A 20,571-nucleotide genomic window follows, 5' to 3' on the forward strand; every position below is an offset into this window, starting at 1 on the left:
TGTTATTGAAGCTAAAGGCTTTAAATTTGGGGTATTGGGTCTTCTTGTGGCAGTCTTTCAGCAGTTAAAGCGTGTTATTTTTCTTGCAGGCGTCCTTTAATGAATCAAAGTGTGAGAATCATTATAATATCCCCTCCCTCCCTGGTCCCCACTATATTAAAAACACCATGGTAGGCCCTTACAGATATACGTCTTGGTAACCTTTTGCAATGTTTATTCCCGTTAAGAATAAAAACGCTACGATCTAGAGTCATGTTTGGATTTTTAAATAAAATTCCCGTTGAGGGATAGGGCATCTCAAGAAAATTTATCTTTCTTTTCCAAAGTATCAGGTTGAGTAATCAAAACGAACCCAATGAAGGTGTATTAACTTTTATTTTTATAGCTAGCCGGTGCTTTTAGTACGTAGTAGATGTAAAATTTTCCATAGAATTCAGATATGCAATCGGTTTTTTTTTGTAGACCTCTTATTTTTAAAGTAATTTCAGTTAAAAAAAAATTAAGTCGATTTTAAGGTACTAAAACGAAACAAAAACAAGGATGACAACATCCATAAAAGCGACGCACTGAAACGGTAGGACAAACGGACATTAACACTTGTATAGTGTCTGAACTGAATAATCAGAATATAAAAGTATAAGAGTCGAAGCAAAAGTGTAAGTAAATTTTTTGCAAAACTGCTTGATACAGGATAATGTTTATGGACATACTTACATTTTTAGGACTTGATTATAGAGTTGCTTCGCTTAAAAAATTGTTCTTTGTTGTCCCAGGAACCAATATACCAAAAATCAGATCAAACGGATAATTAGATCACATAAAAATTTGTTGTTAAAAAAGTAGAAAAATCAACATGTTTAAAATGGACGTAAGGACATTCTGGTAATGATTATAGAGTTGCTACGCTTTCTAAATCGTACCTAACTACTACAGGAATCACCATGCAAAGTTTGAAATCGATAGGACAATTCTAACATGCCTAAATTAACGAATAAAAGCTATCTATCTCAGACGGACGGACGTACGGACGGACGGACGTACGGACATACGGACCGACCCTAAAAAGGAAGAAAATGGCCATTATGAACAAAAATAGTAAGATCTTTAATTTGACACCTTACTTTTTGAATTCTGTAAGGTAATTATTGAAAAAATCGATTTTTTTAAACCCACGAGAATAAAAACTTTGAACTCAATTATATAATTACAGAGGCATAAGCAATAGGTGTTTTATATACTTATAGAATAAGAAAAATATTACAAATCCATTCGAAGCTAAATTGAAATAAAAAGTTTACAAAATAGTAAATAAACTACAAAAAAAGGAATTATATGAAAATATTATATTATATCATACAGGCAACCATCTTATTTTTTGTTTTGAGAATAAAAATGGGAAGGGGGTAAAGAGGGGATGAAGAAAATGTTGCCTGTACAAAATAACATGTTAGGCCATTTTTTTTATTTTTTATTTTTTTACTTTTTTTCAATTTTGCTTACAATGGATTCGTAATATTTTTCTGATTCTAAAGTTATATATGAACCCATATTTTTTATGTCTGTGTAATGATATAATTAAGTTCAAAGTTTTTATTCTCGTAGGTTTTTAAAACTTAAATTACTTAAAAAATAAGAGGTCTACAAAAAACGATTGCATATCTGAATTCTATGGAAAATTTCACATCTACTACGTACTAAAAGCACCGGCTAGCTATGAAAATAAAAGTTAATACACCTTCTTTTAAAAAATTAAATTGATTATAAGGTGGGTAGTTACTTATTGTTTGTTTAGTACTTCAGGTTAGGTTATATTGGGTAATGGCCTATGGGTAGTCTCGCATGGCTAGAACCCTCCACATGGTTTAGTCATAGTAATTAATCCACCCCACCTTACTTTAAATTTATTTCAAAATAAGGGGGGAGTTATTGCTCAACAAGGCACTTTGAAGGAACCACCAATCTTTGTTATTCAAACATAGGAAATAATATCAAACCTAATGGTGTTTTGTTGACTTGATAAAACTTCATTCAATATTCAGAGATCGAAAGGAATAAGACAATAGCCGATAAATTGATTTACATTCCAATTGATGATAGACAACATTACCCTTTTTTTAGATTACAATTAGTGGTTGACACTTAACTTAATTAAATAAAAATTAAATTAAGTCCCCAAGTTGTAAAGCTAACGAACAAGAAAACTTTATTATAAAACTTAACAATTAACGTTATCATGAATATTTTTAATGCATTACACAAAGAATTTTTATAATTTATTTTTACATTTTTCATGAAAATATCAATACACTCTTAATAGCACACCTACCTTACAACTAGGTTGTTACTACGATCAGTTCGTTTTTCGGAATTTTTTTTTTTAAATTGGGTTTTAGATGGGCGTCTGAATTATTTTTGTATATTTAAAAAAACTTAATTCTCATTGAAAAAAATCACTAACCGATTGACTTTTTATGGTTGCTTTTGACAGCGTTGAACAGCTTTTTATGTTACACCATATTTGAATTAAAAAGTGTTTGAGTTTGTTGCCCATGGCCATTGTTGTTCTTGTTAGACAAAGAATATTTTTATATGGTAAAATGAAAATTTGAATATTCAGAACCAATTTTCAATTTATTAGGCTTGGGGAAAAATATTCATATTTTGATAAAATTTTAATTGTTTGTTTGTGTATTTTCAATAGCAAGGATAACAGCATCCAAAAAGGAGAACATAACGAATTATATATAAAAAACATCTACAATTATAGAATAACAGCACTTTTAATATTTGAATAACATAATAAATAAAATACAGAATAATCCCTCTTCCTAAAAATTATTTGAAATATATGACTTTTAAAGTGAATTAGTTTTTCCTAGGAATCACTATGCAAATATCGTATAAATAGCCAAAAAAATAACCCTTATCCCCCTCAAGTTGAATATTTTTCCCTCTCAAAATAAAATAAATAATCTATATAGTACTTTTGCATGCTTTTTAACGTCTTTAATATGAGGAATTATTATATTATATTAATGCAAAAATATATTGCCTGACTTTTAATCATAAAATTTTGGTCAACATATCTTGTTCTAAAAAGGTTTTGGACGTTTTTATACATCTACTTAGTTAAGAATAAGTAGGGATACGAAAAGAATCTTAATTAATTAACATAATGCCTGTATGTCTGTCTGTATCAAAGGATATCGCGAATCACTGAACCGATATGGTTCTCCTTTACAAAGAAGCTTCTCAAGGTCCTGGAAAGTTTTATAACTATTTCAGGAGAGGGTACCAACACCCTCAAAAGATTTTAATTACTTTGTCATTTTTTTAATGTTTAGAGCCTTTAACGCTAACATGAGCAACGGCTGAATTCTATGAAGATATTTTGTAGCTTCTTGAAAAGTTAAAACCAATTTGGATCTCCTATTTCAGTATCTTTAGCGCTAGACTAAAAAAAAATACTATTTTATGTAGTACGATATTTTGTGTGCTGTTTTGTAGCAACTTCCCAATTTAAATTTCAGGTTTTTTGAGGCTTTTTATGATTGACATTTAATTTGGCATGGTGTGTTGCTTTATGCCTGTTTTTAAAAGTGCATCTTCTTTTTAATACGGCTAGAGTGGATGAAACTTTTAATTTGACGATGTGTTGAACAGGACAAAAATGCTTTATAAGCGTAGTTACTCTATGTATATTAAATAATTTACTTCTTCAGTATTATAGCTAAAATTTTAAATAATACGTCGGATTATGCATATGATATACCATTCTAAATGTAAATTTAATATTATACATACTTATATGATATTCAGACTTTAGTATTATAAACCCGTTGACTAAATTTTTTAACGAATTTTTTTTGTATTTTGTACAAAGAATTTAAATCTATTCTTATTAAGTAATCAGTTTGAGATAAGAATTCTTTAGAAGCTTTTTGCATATTATTTGGAGGTAGAAATAACGTGGATATTATGACAATGTCTTGACAAGGGTAAAGCTTTTTGAAAAGCCGTCATATGTAATTATAAAAATTTAGTATATAGTATTAAATGCTAACGTGTAACTCGTTTATTTGCCAGTAGGTTCATATAAGAGGGGAGGGGATGGGGTAAAGTTGGTGGAAGGGGAGAACCGTTATTTTAGCCTGCTGCAAGTTTTAATTTATTAGAGAACATGAAAAACTGGTGTTAGATACAAGTAATAATATATTCATGGTTATTCTGTACGTTTTTTACATCCATGTATATAAATTCAAAAAGATGAATATATAAATACTCCAGTTCGGAATACAGAGTTGGACCTTTCAAGAATGGTGTAACCGGACCAGGTACGTACATATATGTTTATAGCGCAGCTACTCTTTATTTACTTTTTACATTTTTCATCTGTATGTCTATAGTTTTGTAATTTTTATAATTGTTTTGATTATAAAAATCCCGCAATCCCATGACAACTTCCATAAATTCACAAAAATTGTCAAAATTGAAATCATACCAAACTATGTATTACGTCCCACATGTATAATACAAAGTAAAATGATGTCTGCCTTTCCTTCTTTCTGTCAAGCTGTTTACCTGAGGCTTAAGATATCGGTAACCGCTAAAGAAATATATTATTTTTGATAACGACATAAATTTCAACGTCCCCCGCCCCAAAAAAAAAATCTCAAATTTTATTTCATTTTGAATTCAAATCTATTTGAAGCCGATCGTAGAAATGTTACTTAAGTAATTCATCATTAAAATAATTTTAATTTAGATTGAAGAAAACTTCTAGTAGATTTTCCTATGACTGCGTGAAATTATAGAGCAGTATTTATTACATGCTCCAATTGTACTTGTCTAATTCTAATAATTTGTTAGAGTCTAGAAGTTTTAAATTTCTTGGATTTTATTACGCATTTCGAGATTGTCAAACTTTTTAGATAATATCCACAAAATCATTATTTACTGTACATTTTATATTTTGAAATTATTTACACTAAGACTTGATTATATAGTCTATAGATAAAGTAAAGGAGGAGCGAAGCTTTACAGAATATTATTTACGTGATAAAATGATTGATAATCTTCGTATTTAACGTTGACTTTTAAATAATTCAAATGATGAATTGACAAAACTGCAGCCGTGAAGATTAGAGCATCCTACCAGCATTGGGACCTGCTGCTAATTGCAATAATTTTATGCAAGTTACTAGCGGCTACGCCCCTAGAGGCCTCTAGTGGCACTTTTTATGTTTTTTTTATATATTTAAAATATGTCTATGTTGCGTTTGACGTTTATGTGTGCGTTGAACTCTCTTTTAAAATCGAGAACGTAAAAAAAAATTTTGATTTTTTTATTTCTTGGGAGGGTGGTGGTACCCTCCCCCAAAATAGTTAAAAACCTTCCCGGGACATATGAGAATCTACCCTGTTAAGGAGAACCCGATCGGTTCAGCGGTTAGCGAAATCCTTCGGTACACACGGACAAACAAACAGGCAAACATCCTGTTACTTTAGTATAAGGATAGCTAGGCGCGTAAAAATCTGCAATTACTGATTCTTTGGTAAAAGCTAGTAATGTTTATGTTAGTTCAAGTTTTTATTTCATTTGATTCGCAAATAAGACAATAATCAGCTAGGGGACCAGCCTTTATGCCTTTCATGACAAACAGTCAGCCGCTCTACTTAATTTTGACATTCTGCAGCTGCAGATAAGCTTTAAAATTAGCGACTGTCGAGCATTACACTTTTAAATATTGCGAAGCTAAATGATTACAAAAAAAATTTAAATTTCTAAGCAAATGTTTACACCTACGTTTGATTTTACAAGACAGAGTACAAGCAAATTTTTATATGATGCAATCTTATTCAGGGTTGTAAAGGGATAAGTGTTTGTAACAGTATAAATCTTTTTTATTCCTGATAACACACCTATTATTGCAGCTTTACTAACTAATTATTTTATTTGTTTTGGATTAAATATGGTTAGAAAATTTTATTATGATTCTTGAACAAAAAGTCTCATTTTATTTCTCTTCTTTTCTAAAATGTTTGATGATATGCGGGGATCTAAAGGGATAAGACAATGGCTGATAAATAGATGTACATTCCCTATAACGATATACAAAATTACCCCTTTTTTAGATTACAATTACTGGTTGAAATGTGTTGACACTCTAACCTACTAAACCAACCAATCAAAATTCAGTCCCCATAGTTGTTTAGCCAACGAATAAGAAATCGTTGATATAAAACTTTGAGGACTAGTGAATTACCAGCCCATTGTCCCACCCCTCCCTGGATGATATGGTTGATTAGCTTAATTCCTTTCACTTACCTCATTACTTGTAAACATCAGATTATTTCTTTAGAAATTAAAGAAAAGTACTTTCTTTGGGGATAACATGATGAAACGTTTGTTTGAATGTAACTAAAGTCATTGTGGTCTAGACTAATCTCTGTAATTTTCCATTTACTAGTGGCTTCGCCCCTATCATCTAAGGGCTTCTCTTTACGAGTAGATAAGGGTAAACCCCCACATTTTAAGCAGTCTGTAGTCCACAATATCCCATATTATAAGTAAGCTTTTTGTTTGAGAAATAGTATCTCGCTACCACTGAACCGATATGGTTCCGTTTTACAGTGTAGCTTTTTATAGGTTCTATAAGCTTTATAGCTATTTTGGGGGTGGTTACCCCCATCCCCTCAAAAAAAATCGACCCTATGTACTATTTAGTTGAAAAAAAGCAACATCATATATCCTCATTTTCTATTTTTTTTCTCATTTTTGGGGATGGGTAATGGTATTCTATCCTTAGAAAAATACTTAAAAACCATATCAGGACCAGTAGTTATAATCCCTCAAAAGCACATCCTAATCGGTTAAGTAGTTACTGATCGGGTTTTAGCTTTAGACAGACGGTTAGACACAATTCTTCTTTGTATTATAAATAGCATGTTTGTCCATCTGTCTGTAAGAACCACGGCAAGACAGCTGCAGCTAGGAATAAATTTAAGTCATTCCGCATTTGTATAAATGTGCTGCCAACTGCAATAAATATGCTGTCGATCCCTAGAAAAAGAACTAAGATAAATGACAAGAAATTGAGCTAAAAAACAACATCCTGACAAATGAGATATAGATAGATAGGGAAACAAGAAAAACAACAATAAAAACTAGACTAAAGTCATCTTCAAATTTTCCTTCACTATTACTATTTTTTCGCTTCAAGGATAAGGAGAAAAATAAATTTTCTGGAATTATAAGCGATTTTTTAACACAAAGATGATAACATTTATGAAAGCGAATATATATAGAGGAATACTCATGCAAAGTCTTAAATCGATAGGACAATTATAAATTAACAAAAAGAGCTAACCGATAGGGACGTAAGGACGGGAGGACCTACCCTAATTATAGAAAATAATTTTTCATGCTAAAAGTATGATAGGTTAGGGTAAAGGTTAGAAGGTTAGAAGTGCCCCGTAGTGTAATATGGTTAGGAAATAATTTACTTAATACCTAAACCAAAACATCATGAAAGATTGTTGTTTTATTTTTGGATATTTTTGCGCTCTAACACACGCCCGAAGTAGCAACAGATTCCTTTTTATTGCTTGACAGTTTGCCTGTTTTTTATACCCCTTTTTGCTCCATTTATAGACCCATGTGTCTGTACTCATAGAATAATATTTCAAAAAAATAAATAGCCTAAAACCATCCCGGAAATGTCAGTTCAGTGGTTGGCGAGATCTTAACAGCCAAAAAAAACCTTACTATTTTATATAAGAGAATAAAAACTAGTTAGTTCGCTCCTAGCCATTTGGGGCATCAAACCTTAATTAATTGTGCTGTCATTATATCCTTTAAAAATTAACATTACATGGCTCTATTTAATAAGAGAAGTTTGATAAAAGTTTGATAAAAGAAGTTTTAATAAAATACCCTGATATGTTTGTTTTATACACTTTTTGCTTCGGAAACAAAAAGACATTATTCTGAAGATTGTCCTTCTTGATTTTTTTTTCAATCCAAAATCAAATAAAACAGTATTGTTCACTAAGACAAACATACAATTACAGAATACAAAAATACATTTATTATTTTTTTACTAGTGGTTACGCCCCTATCATCTCGGGTCTCTGTATTAAAATAGCTTAAAACCATCCCAGTACTTAAATATTAAAATATAATAGCCTAAAACAATCTGAGGACCTATGTTTAGCCTCCATAAAAAAGAGAACCCAAATCGTCTTAGTTGTTATTGAAATCTTAGACTTCAAAAAAAAATTCCTTACTACTTTATATTTTAAACTAGCGGCTTCGCCAGCCAAGAAAATAATTATAATCCTTCCCGGGACCTATGAGAAGCTACCATGTAAAGGGGAAACAGATCGTTTCAGCGGTTAGTGAGATCCTTTACTGCAAACAAACAGACGGACATCGTTCTACTTTGTATTATAGATTTTTTTATTTCAGGAGAACGGGTGGTTGGGATTAATCAAGAGCTTACTTTCAGCGGCAGATCTTTCAGGTTTGTTAATCCTTACAGACAGAAAGACAGACAGGGTGAGGAGAGTTAAAAGAAAAGTTGGTAAGGGCCTTGAGATTATCCAATCTACAGCCAGTGTAGAAACAAATATATTTCAGGGAGGGAGGGGATATTGGATGTAAATGTTCAGGGTCTTTGAAACAACCCCAATGATGGTTAACAAAATTATCCATCTATAGAATAGTTGTTTAAAAAGTTTGGATTTCATGCTGCTAGTTTGAACCAGCCAATCAAGATATAATAATAATGCCCAAAACTTTATATCCAACAATGACAGAACGTGTTTATAAATCTTTAGGTACCATTGAAATTTTCAGTCCTAAATATGTCCACTCACTCCCTTGAATTGCTCAGATAAGTTATAATTAATTAAACTAAGTATTATTTAAGCATGTTGAAGAAAAAAATGCCGGTGAATTTCATTGTTTACTTTAGAGTACAGACAAATAAACAAGACATAGATAGCCGGAAACTTTTATTTGCACAACATTTGTCGTTATGTTTGGGAAATGTTTAATCATTTTTCCCAGTTGCAACCCGAGTTCACTGGTTTTGGAAAGTTGATCTAAAGAACATAACAAGAAGACAAGTACAATTATTTCCATAACAAGCATAGCACTAATATGCAAAAAAATATACTGTGATAGCATCGAGAAATTTTTCTTTTATAAATTTTAAGAGGGTTTGATTTTTAACAATTTTAACATCTGTCATTAAACAAGAAAAGTTATGGTCATATTTACAACAGCAGTCGACAAGAGATTGTCAGTCGAACATAAGGAAATATTCCTAGATTAAAAATATGAGAATTTAACTACATACGCTATCGTTTGACAGGGTCGGTAAACAGAGAGAGTGGGGACAATGGACTGTTTATTGCACTAGTCTCCAAAGTTTTATGATAACGTCTTCCAATTCGTTGGCTTAACAACTTTGGGGACTTTTACTGAATTTTGATTGCTTGGTTTTTAAAATGGAGTGTTTAAACGTTTCAACGACAAATATCAATCTACAAAATGGGAAATTAGGTATGTAAAAATTTGGGATGTACATAAATTTATCGGCAATTGTCTTATCCCCTTATATCCCTGTTAGGTATAGATTAGCTGCGCTACTACTAATTATTATTTAGTTTAATGGGAGTTCTGGGAGGTGTGTTGTTCATCCTGTTGGTCATTGCTTTCATCACTTGCATCAGACATAGAAAAAGAGTTAGGGTAAGTATTATTTACTGATTTGTGTTTTTTTCCTTTACAGGACGATTGAGAATGATAACCTTAGTTATTGAAATATATATATGGCCTGTACAAAGATGTTAGTTTGATAAAGTAGTCTTGGGTTGAGATGGATCAATAGCTTTTAAAACTTTTATATAACATTAATTGGAAAATAGTTTGCTTAATTTTTCTTTAATTTAGCTACCTAATTGTATATCTCCCAATTTATGTTTATATCACTAATTAGGCATAGACATTTTTTTAACATAACTTTTGAATAAATTTATTCTGAAAAGTTAAAAGTACTATCAACTGTACACAAAAAAAATCTATACCTATGACTATTTAGCACTATGACCATTTCTTTTTCAATTTCTTTGAATCATTTTAAAACACATCACTTATAATTTGCACATTTTTTGCGGTGATCCATAGTTGACTTAAATTTTATGTACATATTGATATCTTACTTTTTGATAAAGATAAGATACTTCCCTCTCCCTCCTTTGTCTTTCCTTTTAAAACTTGTATCTTTTCTCAGTCTATTGGGTCTCGCTGACCATCTTTGTAATTTTAGGTTAGGTTAGGTAAAGTTGGGTAAGTATGAGACTTATTACAAGGTTCGATAAGGCCATCTGTAATGGCTTATGTGCAAAAAGGGGTAGAATTCCAATTGGACTTACTATTATTAGTAAGATGTTTTGTACGTGACTTTGACATTCTCATTAGAACAAAATGTTTGGAATATCAAAACAAACTAAACAAAACCCTAATGTTTACTATTGTGCATATTTTGTGTACATGAAGAAATTGTAGAAAAATCTAGAAATTACTCAATAACAAAGTACGTACTAGGTTACTATTCTATTCCTTCTTTGACTTTTTAGAAAATGGATCATTAAATAAGTTAAAAATGTAAAACTATCATAAAATTCTTGGTTGCATTTTCATCATATAGATGTTAGACAAATCAAATTTTATTTGTAATTGATAAAGCCAGTGGCGTACACGGCGATTCACCAGGGGGGTGGGGGTTAATCCATTAGCGGGTGAAGAAAAGTGAAGACAGACGTTGCCAAGTTTAATTTAACGGGTGGGGAGAGTGCTAATGTCTGAGATGGGTTTTTGAAAGATGAATGCCGCGTTATTTTCAATTCGCAAAATTTATACAGAGTATACAACTATTTATTTTGTTGGTACAGCTTTCATAGAAAAAAAAAATTATAATCAATCAATTTTTGCTGCATATTAATTAATGCATCTTTTTAACGCCCGGTTCCAGAAAATGCTGAAAAAAACCAGTTCTCAGTTTCAGGATTGCATCATTCTCAGTATGAATCCCCCCTCTACTACCCTGGTTTTCATTTCCCCCTGGAGCAGGCAGATTTGCTTACTTCCGTTTGTCAGTATAGCTCAACAAAATTTGAAAACCAAGAAAAACGAGGTGATTTTAAAATACCCCTCCTAACTTTTTTGTTTATGAAGTAAAGTTTTTTTCGTGAAATTTAAAGTTTATTGGCAACTACATTCATTTGTGAATTCAATTTATTCAAATTATTATTTTTTATATGATTTTTTTTACGTTCTATATTGGCCCAGCTCGGCCCAAGTAAAGATACCCGCCATTTTTATTGCCCGGCTCGGCGCGAGTAAAGATACCCGTCCACATATAATAACAAAATTTTAAAACTTCTAGGAAACGGGCTTTTTTAACTGAAAAGGGTGGCACCTATAGCCAAAACACTAAATGTGATATAAATCGTTTTGTATCTTACTTGTAGCTCTATCAATTACATGAGGTTATGTAGTTTTCAATTGGGGATCATATCGTAGTATTAGCTACTCTACAACTCACTTTGGACGTTAAAAAATTACATTTTTAATTTTTTGGGCCAAATAACCGGGTATTTAGGACAAAACCAGGCTTGAATGCCGGGGGAAAGCACAAAAAAACGCCAAAAACGGTTACCTATGCCGAACGGTTTCTTTACTCGTGCCGAACCAGGTTTTATTTCAACTTTCCTGTGCACGCCACTAGAGCAAAACAAAAAAAATGGAATTCCGTTTTTACCATAACAAAGCTTCCCTGAAATTTTCAGCTCGATCGGTCCATAAAAGTGGCGCTCGGCACTAATGGGTTAAGTTGAATACTCTATCGTCTTCGTTCAATCAATCAAAATCTAAAAAATGTCGATAAAACGCGGCATTCATCTTTCAAAAACCCATCTCTGGAAATAATGACTTGATCTTTTATCAACGGTTCCTATTAATTGGTGATTAAAAAATAGAAATCAAATATGTTTTGTAATATTGTAAATTTTATTTTCACTGCAGCTCCATAAATACAGTTTTGGTTTGTTCAAAATGACTAAAACTATAACAAAATTTATTTAGCATACCTGCCCAAGATACTTTTTTTTAAAGCAATATTTGTTGTTGAATTGTAGCGCCCCTATGAGTAAAGATGACTTTGAAATGAGAGAAACAGAAACCCAGAAGGAAAATTGTCATTATTCTTTTTTATTATTTTGTCCCCCACTCCCCAAAAAATATCAGAGACTCTTCGTAAAATAAAATATATATCGCTAACATATAGTGCTAGCTAATTATGAGGGCAAAATTTAGTAATTAAAGATAAAATTGTATTATGTAATGTTATGACATATTTTTTCAATATCTGCGAAAAACTGTCTATTATACAATGCAACTTTTATTGTTCGGATGTTTTTTTGCTAGGTTGGATTAAAATATGATTACATGAAATGAAAAGGAAAATGTTGAAAGCAAATTTTTAAGAATCATGATTCCATCACACTATTAACGCAGTTGTAGAAAAAACAGTAAAATGATAAAAATTGCTCAAAAAAAATTTTTGGATAATTTTCAGAGAAAAAAAATTTAGTTTTAAAAATTATTATGTTCAGTACACAAATACTGTATAATGATTTGCAATTCTTATCTGGTCAATAATTAGAATTCTTTACATCTTATGGAAATGATTTTCCTTGTTAGAACGTACTTAATCTCTATTCTTAGAAAAAGATATAATTAGGCAATTAACAAAATTACAGTAGCTATTCTCAGAAACATCTTCTCGTAAACAAGGATGACAGCCAACAACGACGTCCAAGAGATGGGGGGGGGGGGGATAAAGTGGTTCTTGTCCACATTCTATATAACTCACATTGTCCGTTTGTCAATGAATGATTTATTTCTTCTTATGAATGTTGTCATCCTTGTTTTCTCATTATTTAATTATTTAATTTTAATTTAAATATTGAGCTAAAATATTTTTTATTGAAACAAGGAAAAGAAGTATCGATAACATTAACAAATTTTATGCTTCAAGAAATATAGATTTTTATTTTTGAAAACTTCCTCTTTATTGACAAACAATTATGCTATTAACAAGATGGATCTGAAGGGATAAGACAATGGGTGATAAATTGATGTAAAACTCTAATTAGAAATAATGTCTAAATGTAATCAAAATTAAATTAATAGACGAAAAAGTTTGAACAATCAAATTAAGATTTTAACATTTTTAAGGGATCGAATATTTATAAAATTTTGGGAATCATAAATAATTACATAAGAAGGTCACCTCTCGGCCCTGGTAAACAAGGAGAACTGTGTTCATAAGAAGGTGCAGCATTATTATGTCAAAATACAGGCGTCTGTCCTGCATGCACAGTGATTACAAGCGGGGTGTTAGCCTTAAGGGGAGGTTAAATGTCTAAGGCAAAACTACTTTTTTAAAAATCTATAATAATCCTCCAATAAACGAGTGTCGTCATAATGTAAATTTTTCTTTTTAAGTAAAAAGCAACTAGAGAATTTTAAAAAAAATATATAGGGTTCTTTTTTATATACCTTTTTGTATATCTCATTAAAAAATCTTTACTTTTTTATTTAAAATCAAAAAGGCAAAATATAGTCTTTTGAAATTTAAGACTTATCTTGAATTAAAATTGCATGAGATTGTTTGGCATAATATCAGGATGAGATTGTTTGGCATAATATCAGGATGAGATTGTTTGGCATAATATCAGGATGAGATTGTTTGGCATAATATCAGGATGAGATTGTTTGGCATAATATCAGGATGAGATTGTTTGGCATAATATCAGGATGAGATTGTTTGGCATAATATCAGGATGAGATTGTTTGGCATAATATCAGGGAGGAAGGGATCAGTAGACGATAAATTATGTTATTGCCCAAAGTTTTATAAACACATTTTCACGTTTTAGCATAAAAGCTTTGAAGACTTTTATTCTTTTATCTTGAATTGTTGAAACAAACGGAACAAACGTGCAGTGTCTAAACTTTTTAACGAATAGTTTTAATCTACAGAAGGGTTTGTTTGATGTCACTTATAATTTACAGTATTTACAGTGATAGAGGGAAAAAATGGGCGATTAATTTATCCCCCTCCCCGTTTGACACGTGAGTGCCTTTCAGAGTTTAATTACAACTGGCGGCGAAGCTACTAACATCTAGGGGCTCTGTATTCGACGGGGCTAGAAAAATAATTCCAAGATTTAAATCTGAAAATGAAATAGTTCAAAACCATCATAGGATCTAAATGAAGATTACCTGAAATAGAGAACCCAATTGGTTCAGTAATAAGCAAAAACTTAAGCTTCAGACAAAAAAAGCTTTCTTTTTTATAAATAGGATTATTGTTTGTGATAAAGGGATAAAGATTAATTTTAGCGCACTTGTCCTCTCCTTCCCTGAGTGCTACAAAGCAAATTCAAATTTGGAATCAAATTATATTCAAAATATCAAAGCTACGTATACAGGTTTACTAATTATGTAAAACATTAACATGGCTTACTTCTCGGCTCTATCTTATTCTTATTCAATAAAACTTACTTTAAGTTATTAAGTTTGATTTACCCAGGAATAAAATATAGCCATTAAGCGAAATAAATCTAAAATAATATTTGGGGGGCAGATAAAAAGGCTGTCAATTTTACAATGTGTTGCCCCCCAATGACAGCTAAAAATCACTTATAGGAAAATTTCTTAATAAATCAATTAATTATTTGTTTTGTTATATAATGATTAGATTCCCTTTGTATGCGTTAATTCATCTACCTTAATTTAAATTGTTGATATTTGATAAAAACAGCATTAGCATTTACAAATGCATTGGCCCACAAAGATACACAAAGCTAAGTAGAAGCTGTTTTTGGGCAAAGTCAATTATCTTCAAATAGGCCCTTAAGTTAATCCCCCCCCCCCCCCTAACACAAAAAATGAATTAAAGTAAGATAAAAATACTGTCAAACTTAATTAATGTTGACATGTTAATACAAAGTTTACTAGAATGAAGTTGATAATATCCATTCAGCTTTGACAGGGCCATTTAATTTCATGACCTTTGTCACAAAGTATAGCAATTGTACATGGTTAAAGGCTCTACCAAAAACGAATGTAATTTCCTTGATTTAAAATTAGCATTATTTTAAAGAAAAAACTATTATTGAAAAGGGGGTTGGAAAATTCTGTAGCTTAAATCAAAGAAAAATGGCAATTGGCATTTACGGCTTTCTTTTAGCAAAACTTAAGAAGGGAGGGGTAGTTAAAAGAACTAATTTTTCTATAAATTATTTATGTGGGGGGTGTGTATGTACTAAGAGAAGTACATCCAATCTCTTGTTTTCTTTATGGGTTTGATACACCCCCCATAATCAGCCCCTACTCTAAATATTAAAAATCTAAACAACTAAGTGTAGTTTAAAACATTTATGAAAAAGTAATCTTAAATCGTGGTTTAAGAATTTAAAGATACAATGTAGAAATCACGATATATTTCATTAAATGAAATAATTTGATTTAGTTAGAATTAGAATTGTATAAAGATGATAGGTATGCCAATATTATCCAACGAGACATATAGACAAATGTATAAGATAGAATTACCTTAAAAAGTTGAATTTAAAGAATAAAAGTTTTTTAGTAGAACATCTACTCTACATCTAGTTTCTAATTTAAAATTAAGAAAATATAGCTAAATTGAATAACCTGTAAATGAATTACAAAAACTTGAAAGTTGACTGGCATAAGAACAAACGTTCGGACATAGATTCAATTCACTACAAATTTCAAAAAGTATAAATAGCCTTTATAAAATAAAAGTTGTAGCTTTTGTACTGTAGATAAGCTATCAAAGTTTTCATTGAAATGAGCTTTTGTTCAAACCTGATTAAAATCTCAGTTGTAAGCCAATGAGATGTTAGTATAATTCTACCAAAATATGATTTTTGCTACAGCCTTAAATTACATATTTTTATTCATAAATAGGGCTAAACAACAGTTTCTATGTTATAAAATAATGTATTATACAGTTATGATGACTAAGGTACCGTAAACGGCTATTTAAATAGTTGCATAATTTTTTCAGGGCAGGTTTTTAGCTATTTGGATAGAGGATACACCCCCCCCCCTGTATCTCTTGAGGCGATGCTCTAGGGTCTTTAAATAAGAATAGCAATCAGTAGACACCAGATTTTATACAACATAAATTTTACTTGATTATAATCATACCCTAGTTATATAATAGCTATGCTATTTCAAATTAAGTCATTATTGTGAAAAAAAACTGTTTAAGCCTTGGAAGTAAAATTTCTAAAAAACATTAGACATTTTATTATTTGATTGGTTTAATAAAATTAGGTGCGTTTATTCTAAAGAAGTATTTTTTTTAAATTTGGAAATTTTTACTTCTGAATAAACAGATTCAGTTCTCTATTTTAGGTAAGCTTCACTTCGGTCATGCGTTTAGACTAACTCAGTTATTGGATTGGGCTATTTTTCTTCGAGTTCAGAGCCCCTAGATACTAGAGACATGTCCGCTGTAATGACAAACCTTCCCTTAATTTTTCTTATTTGGTTTATAATAAGCTTATGAATCAATATAACTTTCTAATTTGTTTTTTTAAACACAAATGACTTGAAATTAAATGATCTGTTCATCGATAATGTATAGTATATTTTCAAAAGCTACAACATTCCTTTACTTTTGCCTGTGGTACTTTAGTTTACTGTTCTTTTTCCATTAAAATATTGTTAGCTCTTTTTGCTGCGCTACTGTGGGACATGAAGACAAAATCATCCTTGCTTTTATGAAACCCATAAAATCCCTCTGTTGTTAAGAACTTTAAACAAGGCTAATAATTCTAATTATAAATCCGCCTTGCCCTTATTTTTTTTCTTGACTACGCCCTTGTCATGTTTTGCAAACTATAGGCACTTGAAAGCATAAACAGGTAAAAGTATAAAAAAAAATGAACAGACAAAGGGAACAATCACACTTGCTTTATATTATTTTTTAATTAAATATGATTTCGAGAACATTCCTTCTTCAGGGAGTGAGGGGATATAAAATTGTCAATTATAATGGTGCCCAATTTTTTTATTTCGAAGATTTTTTTGAGTACCTACTTATTATTAAATCTTAAATTTTTGATTCAAACTGTAGTGTTCAAACTATTCAAACTAATAATTGTAATTTATAAAAGGGGTAATTATATTTATCATCATTAGTATTGTTCTTGTACATCAATTCATCACCTATTGTCTTGTCCCTTAATATCACTGACCTAAGAATACATATCTATGTTCTAAGCATTTACAATTGAATTGAATTCGCTCCTTAACAGAGATCTCTACTTAATACGAACCATAAATCAACTCATAATTTAAAAGCTGACAGCTAAAAAACATTACTTTTTGCCAATCATAAAGGCAAATAAATATTTTCCCAAAACCTAAAATTTAGTTTTCTAAATATCTATGCCCAAACTTTCCATAAGCTAGAGAATCAGTACAAAGCTATCTATCAATGTACTTTAACACTTCTTAACTTGACTTGAAGAGTGGCTTCTCTAATAAGAATTGAACTAAATTTCAAATAAAACTGTAAGATGGGGGTTAATTCAAGTTCTAGCTTTGTACAGTACTTTTTAAACATATCATTTTTTCCTTAATTTGGAGTGGCGTGTACAAAGATACCTAATATAATACGTGGTTTTAAAAGGGGTAGGACAGGCCTTCCCTATTTTAATTCTAAGAGAGTGTTGAGACTCAGGAAGGGAGGGAACATTGGACTGTTTATAACACTATTCCCAAAAGTTTTATAGTAACGTTTTCTTATTCGTTGGCTGAACAACTTTGGGGACTTGTATTGCATTTTGATTGGGTGGTTCATTAGGTTGAGTGTCCAAACGATTCAACCACTAATTGTAATCCACAGAAGGGTATTTTTTGTATTATCATTGGGGATGTACATCAATTTATTGGCCATTGTCTTATCCCTGGTTGAGACTCCAATAGATCCCCCTCCAGAATGCCCGCACGCACATGTACATATATGAAAGTACCACTCCCTTATTTATGATTTCTTCTTTGTTTCTAATAAACTTAAAAGCATAGAGTAATAATTTAATTTTGAATGGTCACGGCTTTATGGTACTGAACTATTTATAATTTATTTTTATGTATAATGTAATAATAATTGAGAAAGTAAGTTTAATATGTCAAAATTAGTGCTTTTAATTTTTTTTTTAATTTCAGCCCCCCCTCCCAAAAAAAAAAGTTGGAAGTAGTGCATCTATTGTATGATGCATTAACAACGAAAATCATTACAATTTGACAGAACAGAAAATTAAAAGTCTGAATTCATTTCAAATGTAGAAAGTTAGTAATCTATTTATGTAAATCTAATATGCAATTTAGTAATGGAACTACGACGGTTACTTTTTACTCTCTCCAACACGTAGGCTTTGGGCTTTTTAGCACCTAGAAACAAATTTTTAAGTTGCTACAACAATTTTTTGAGGCCCCTATAGACGTTTTGCGCACTTAGATCAGGTTTTTTATGAACAATTTTTATCATTTTGATGAGGGGACAACGATTTACAAATATAACTTTTTGCATTGTTGTTAAATTCTTGAAGTCTAACAATTTTCTGAATATTCCAATCCATTTATTTAGAAATAATTTCAATCAGCAAAATAAAACTATAACTTATTGATGTTGTGTTGAGTTTTTAACTGTAATGATGTATTTTTTATTAATTTTATATTTATACTAGCGGCTTCACCCCTAGCCTCTAGGGGCTGTGCCCCAAGAGGTGATTTTCTTTAAAAAATAAGTACCTCTGGTGCTGCAACCAACACATTAAAAAAATGGGGGGAATTTTTTATTTGGGGGGGGGGGTGTTGGTGATGTCCAACGCCTCAAGAAATTAGCCTAAAAGACCAGTAGACAGGACCAGTAGGTATATTTCCTGAAGAGTAGAATCCGATTGGTTCAGTGTCTATCGAGATCTTAAGGGATAGACAGACGGACGGACAGACATCATTCTACTTTGTATTATAGATACTCAAAGATTGTCTTTCAAAAAAAAAATTCAATGTAGTATTTACTAATTATTTGTAAAAAAAAAAAATTTCTTAAAAATCTATACATATAAAGTCATTAAGCAATTCATTGCTACATCATTATTTTTCTGCTTTCTTCAACAAAATTATATAAAGAAAGTGTCTTAACTTTGTAAATTTTTATTAAGAATACCTAGTCGGTGTTTTTAGTAAGTAGTAGATGTAAAATGGTCCATAGAATTTAAATATGCAATCTATATTACTCAACAGAATTTAAAAAGTAAGGTGTCAAATTAAAGATCTTACTATTTTTAATCATAATGGCAATTTTTTTCTTTTTTGTTGCGTTATGGTACCTTAAAACCGACTTAATTTAAAAAAAAACTTAAATTATTTAAAAAAATAAGAGGTCAACAAAAAAAACCACTTGCATATTTAAATTCTATGGACCATTTTACATCTACTATTTACTAAAAACGCCGAGTAGCTACTTTAAATAAAAATCAAAAAAGTTAAGACACCTTCTTTCAAACTTTTATTTAGACTTTTTTTAATATTGTTTGACCTATACGTTAAAGAGAAAAGGTTTTGAAATCGCTTTATTTAAGCTTATCGGTTCCAATCATAATTCTTTAAGGAAAGGTTTTATTTATATGGTAGTAATCAATTTAGATAGATAAAATTATAGATTAAAATATCATTGTTGACGTCAACGTCTAAACTATAAATATTCTGTCGTTTTCTATGTTATAATACAAAGTAGAATGATGTCTGTCCGTCCGTCCGTCTGAAGCTTAAGATCTCGGTAACCACTGAACCGATCGGATTCTACTCTTAATAATAGGTTATAAGCTTCTTTCTTAGGGGTGGGACAAACCGAACCCCCAAAAAACAAAAATCCCCTAACCCCTTTTTTTTGCTAGACATCAAGGCGTCAGCCTGTAGCAGAGCCTATTTTTTTGCTAGGCATCAAGGTTTCAGCCTGTAGCAGAGCCTATTTTTTAAAAACAAATTCTATATAGGGGGGTTGACTTCCCCTTACCTCATAGGGTGAAGCCCCTAGAGGCTATGGGCGCTATTTTTTTGGGGAGTGGGACACCCCCAACCCTCAAAAAACAAAAAAATCCTCCAACCCCCTTTTTTTTTGCTAGGCATCAAGGCGTCAGCCTGTAGCAGAGCCTATTCTTTAAAAACAATTTCTATATATGGGGGTTGACTTCCCCTTACCTCATAGGGCGAAGCCCCTAGAGGCTAGGGCGAAGCCGCCAGTATGACATAAAGTAAATGATTAAGGCTGGCATTGTCGCTACATTCTTATGTTTATTCTATAATAAGTACACTAAGCTTTAACAGAAAAATTTTTCAATAGTTAGAGTATATTTCACATTCTAAAATCTCTTTCCTTATGATAAAGT

The 20,571-nt window shown here is 31.0% G+C and overlaps 1 protein-coding gene across 1 annotated transcript in view; it reads left to right on the top strand.

Moving 5' to 3' along the window:
• LOC145306846 (uncharacterized) overlaps positions 1-20,571 on the top strand; it is a 46,414-nt gene that overhangs the window by 12,530 nt on the left and 13,313 nt on the right. The window contains exons 4-6 of the mRNA XM_080149170.1: positions 4,285-4,334; positions 8,471-8,525; positions 9,676-9,760. Of these exons, the coding sequence (XP_080005296.1) occupies positions 4,285-4,334; positions 8,471-8,525; positions 9,676-9,760 (190 nt within the window). The remainder of the gene's footprint in view (positions 1-4,284; positions 4,335-8,470; positions 8,526-9,675; positions 9,761-20,571) is intronic.

Source organism: Acartia tonsa, chromosome 2 (assembly GCF_053477335.1).
Source record: "Acartia tonsa isolate MP-2025a chromosome 2, ASM5347733v1, whole genome shotgun sequence".
Lineage (NCBI taxonomy): Eukaryota > Metazoa > Arthropoda > Copepoda > Calanoida > Acartiidae > Acartia > Acartia tonsa.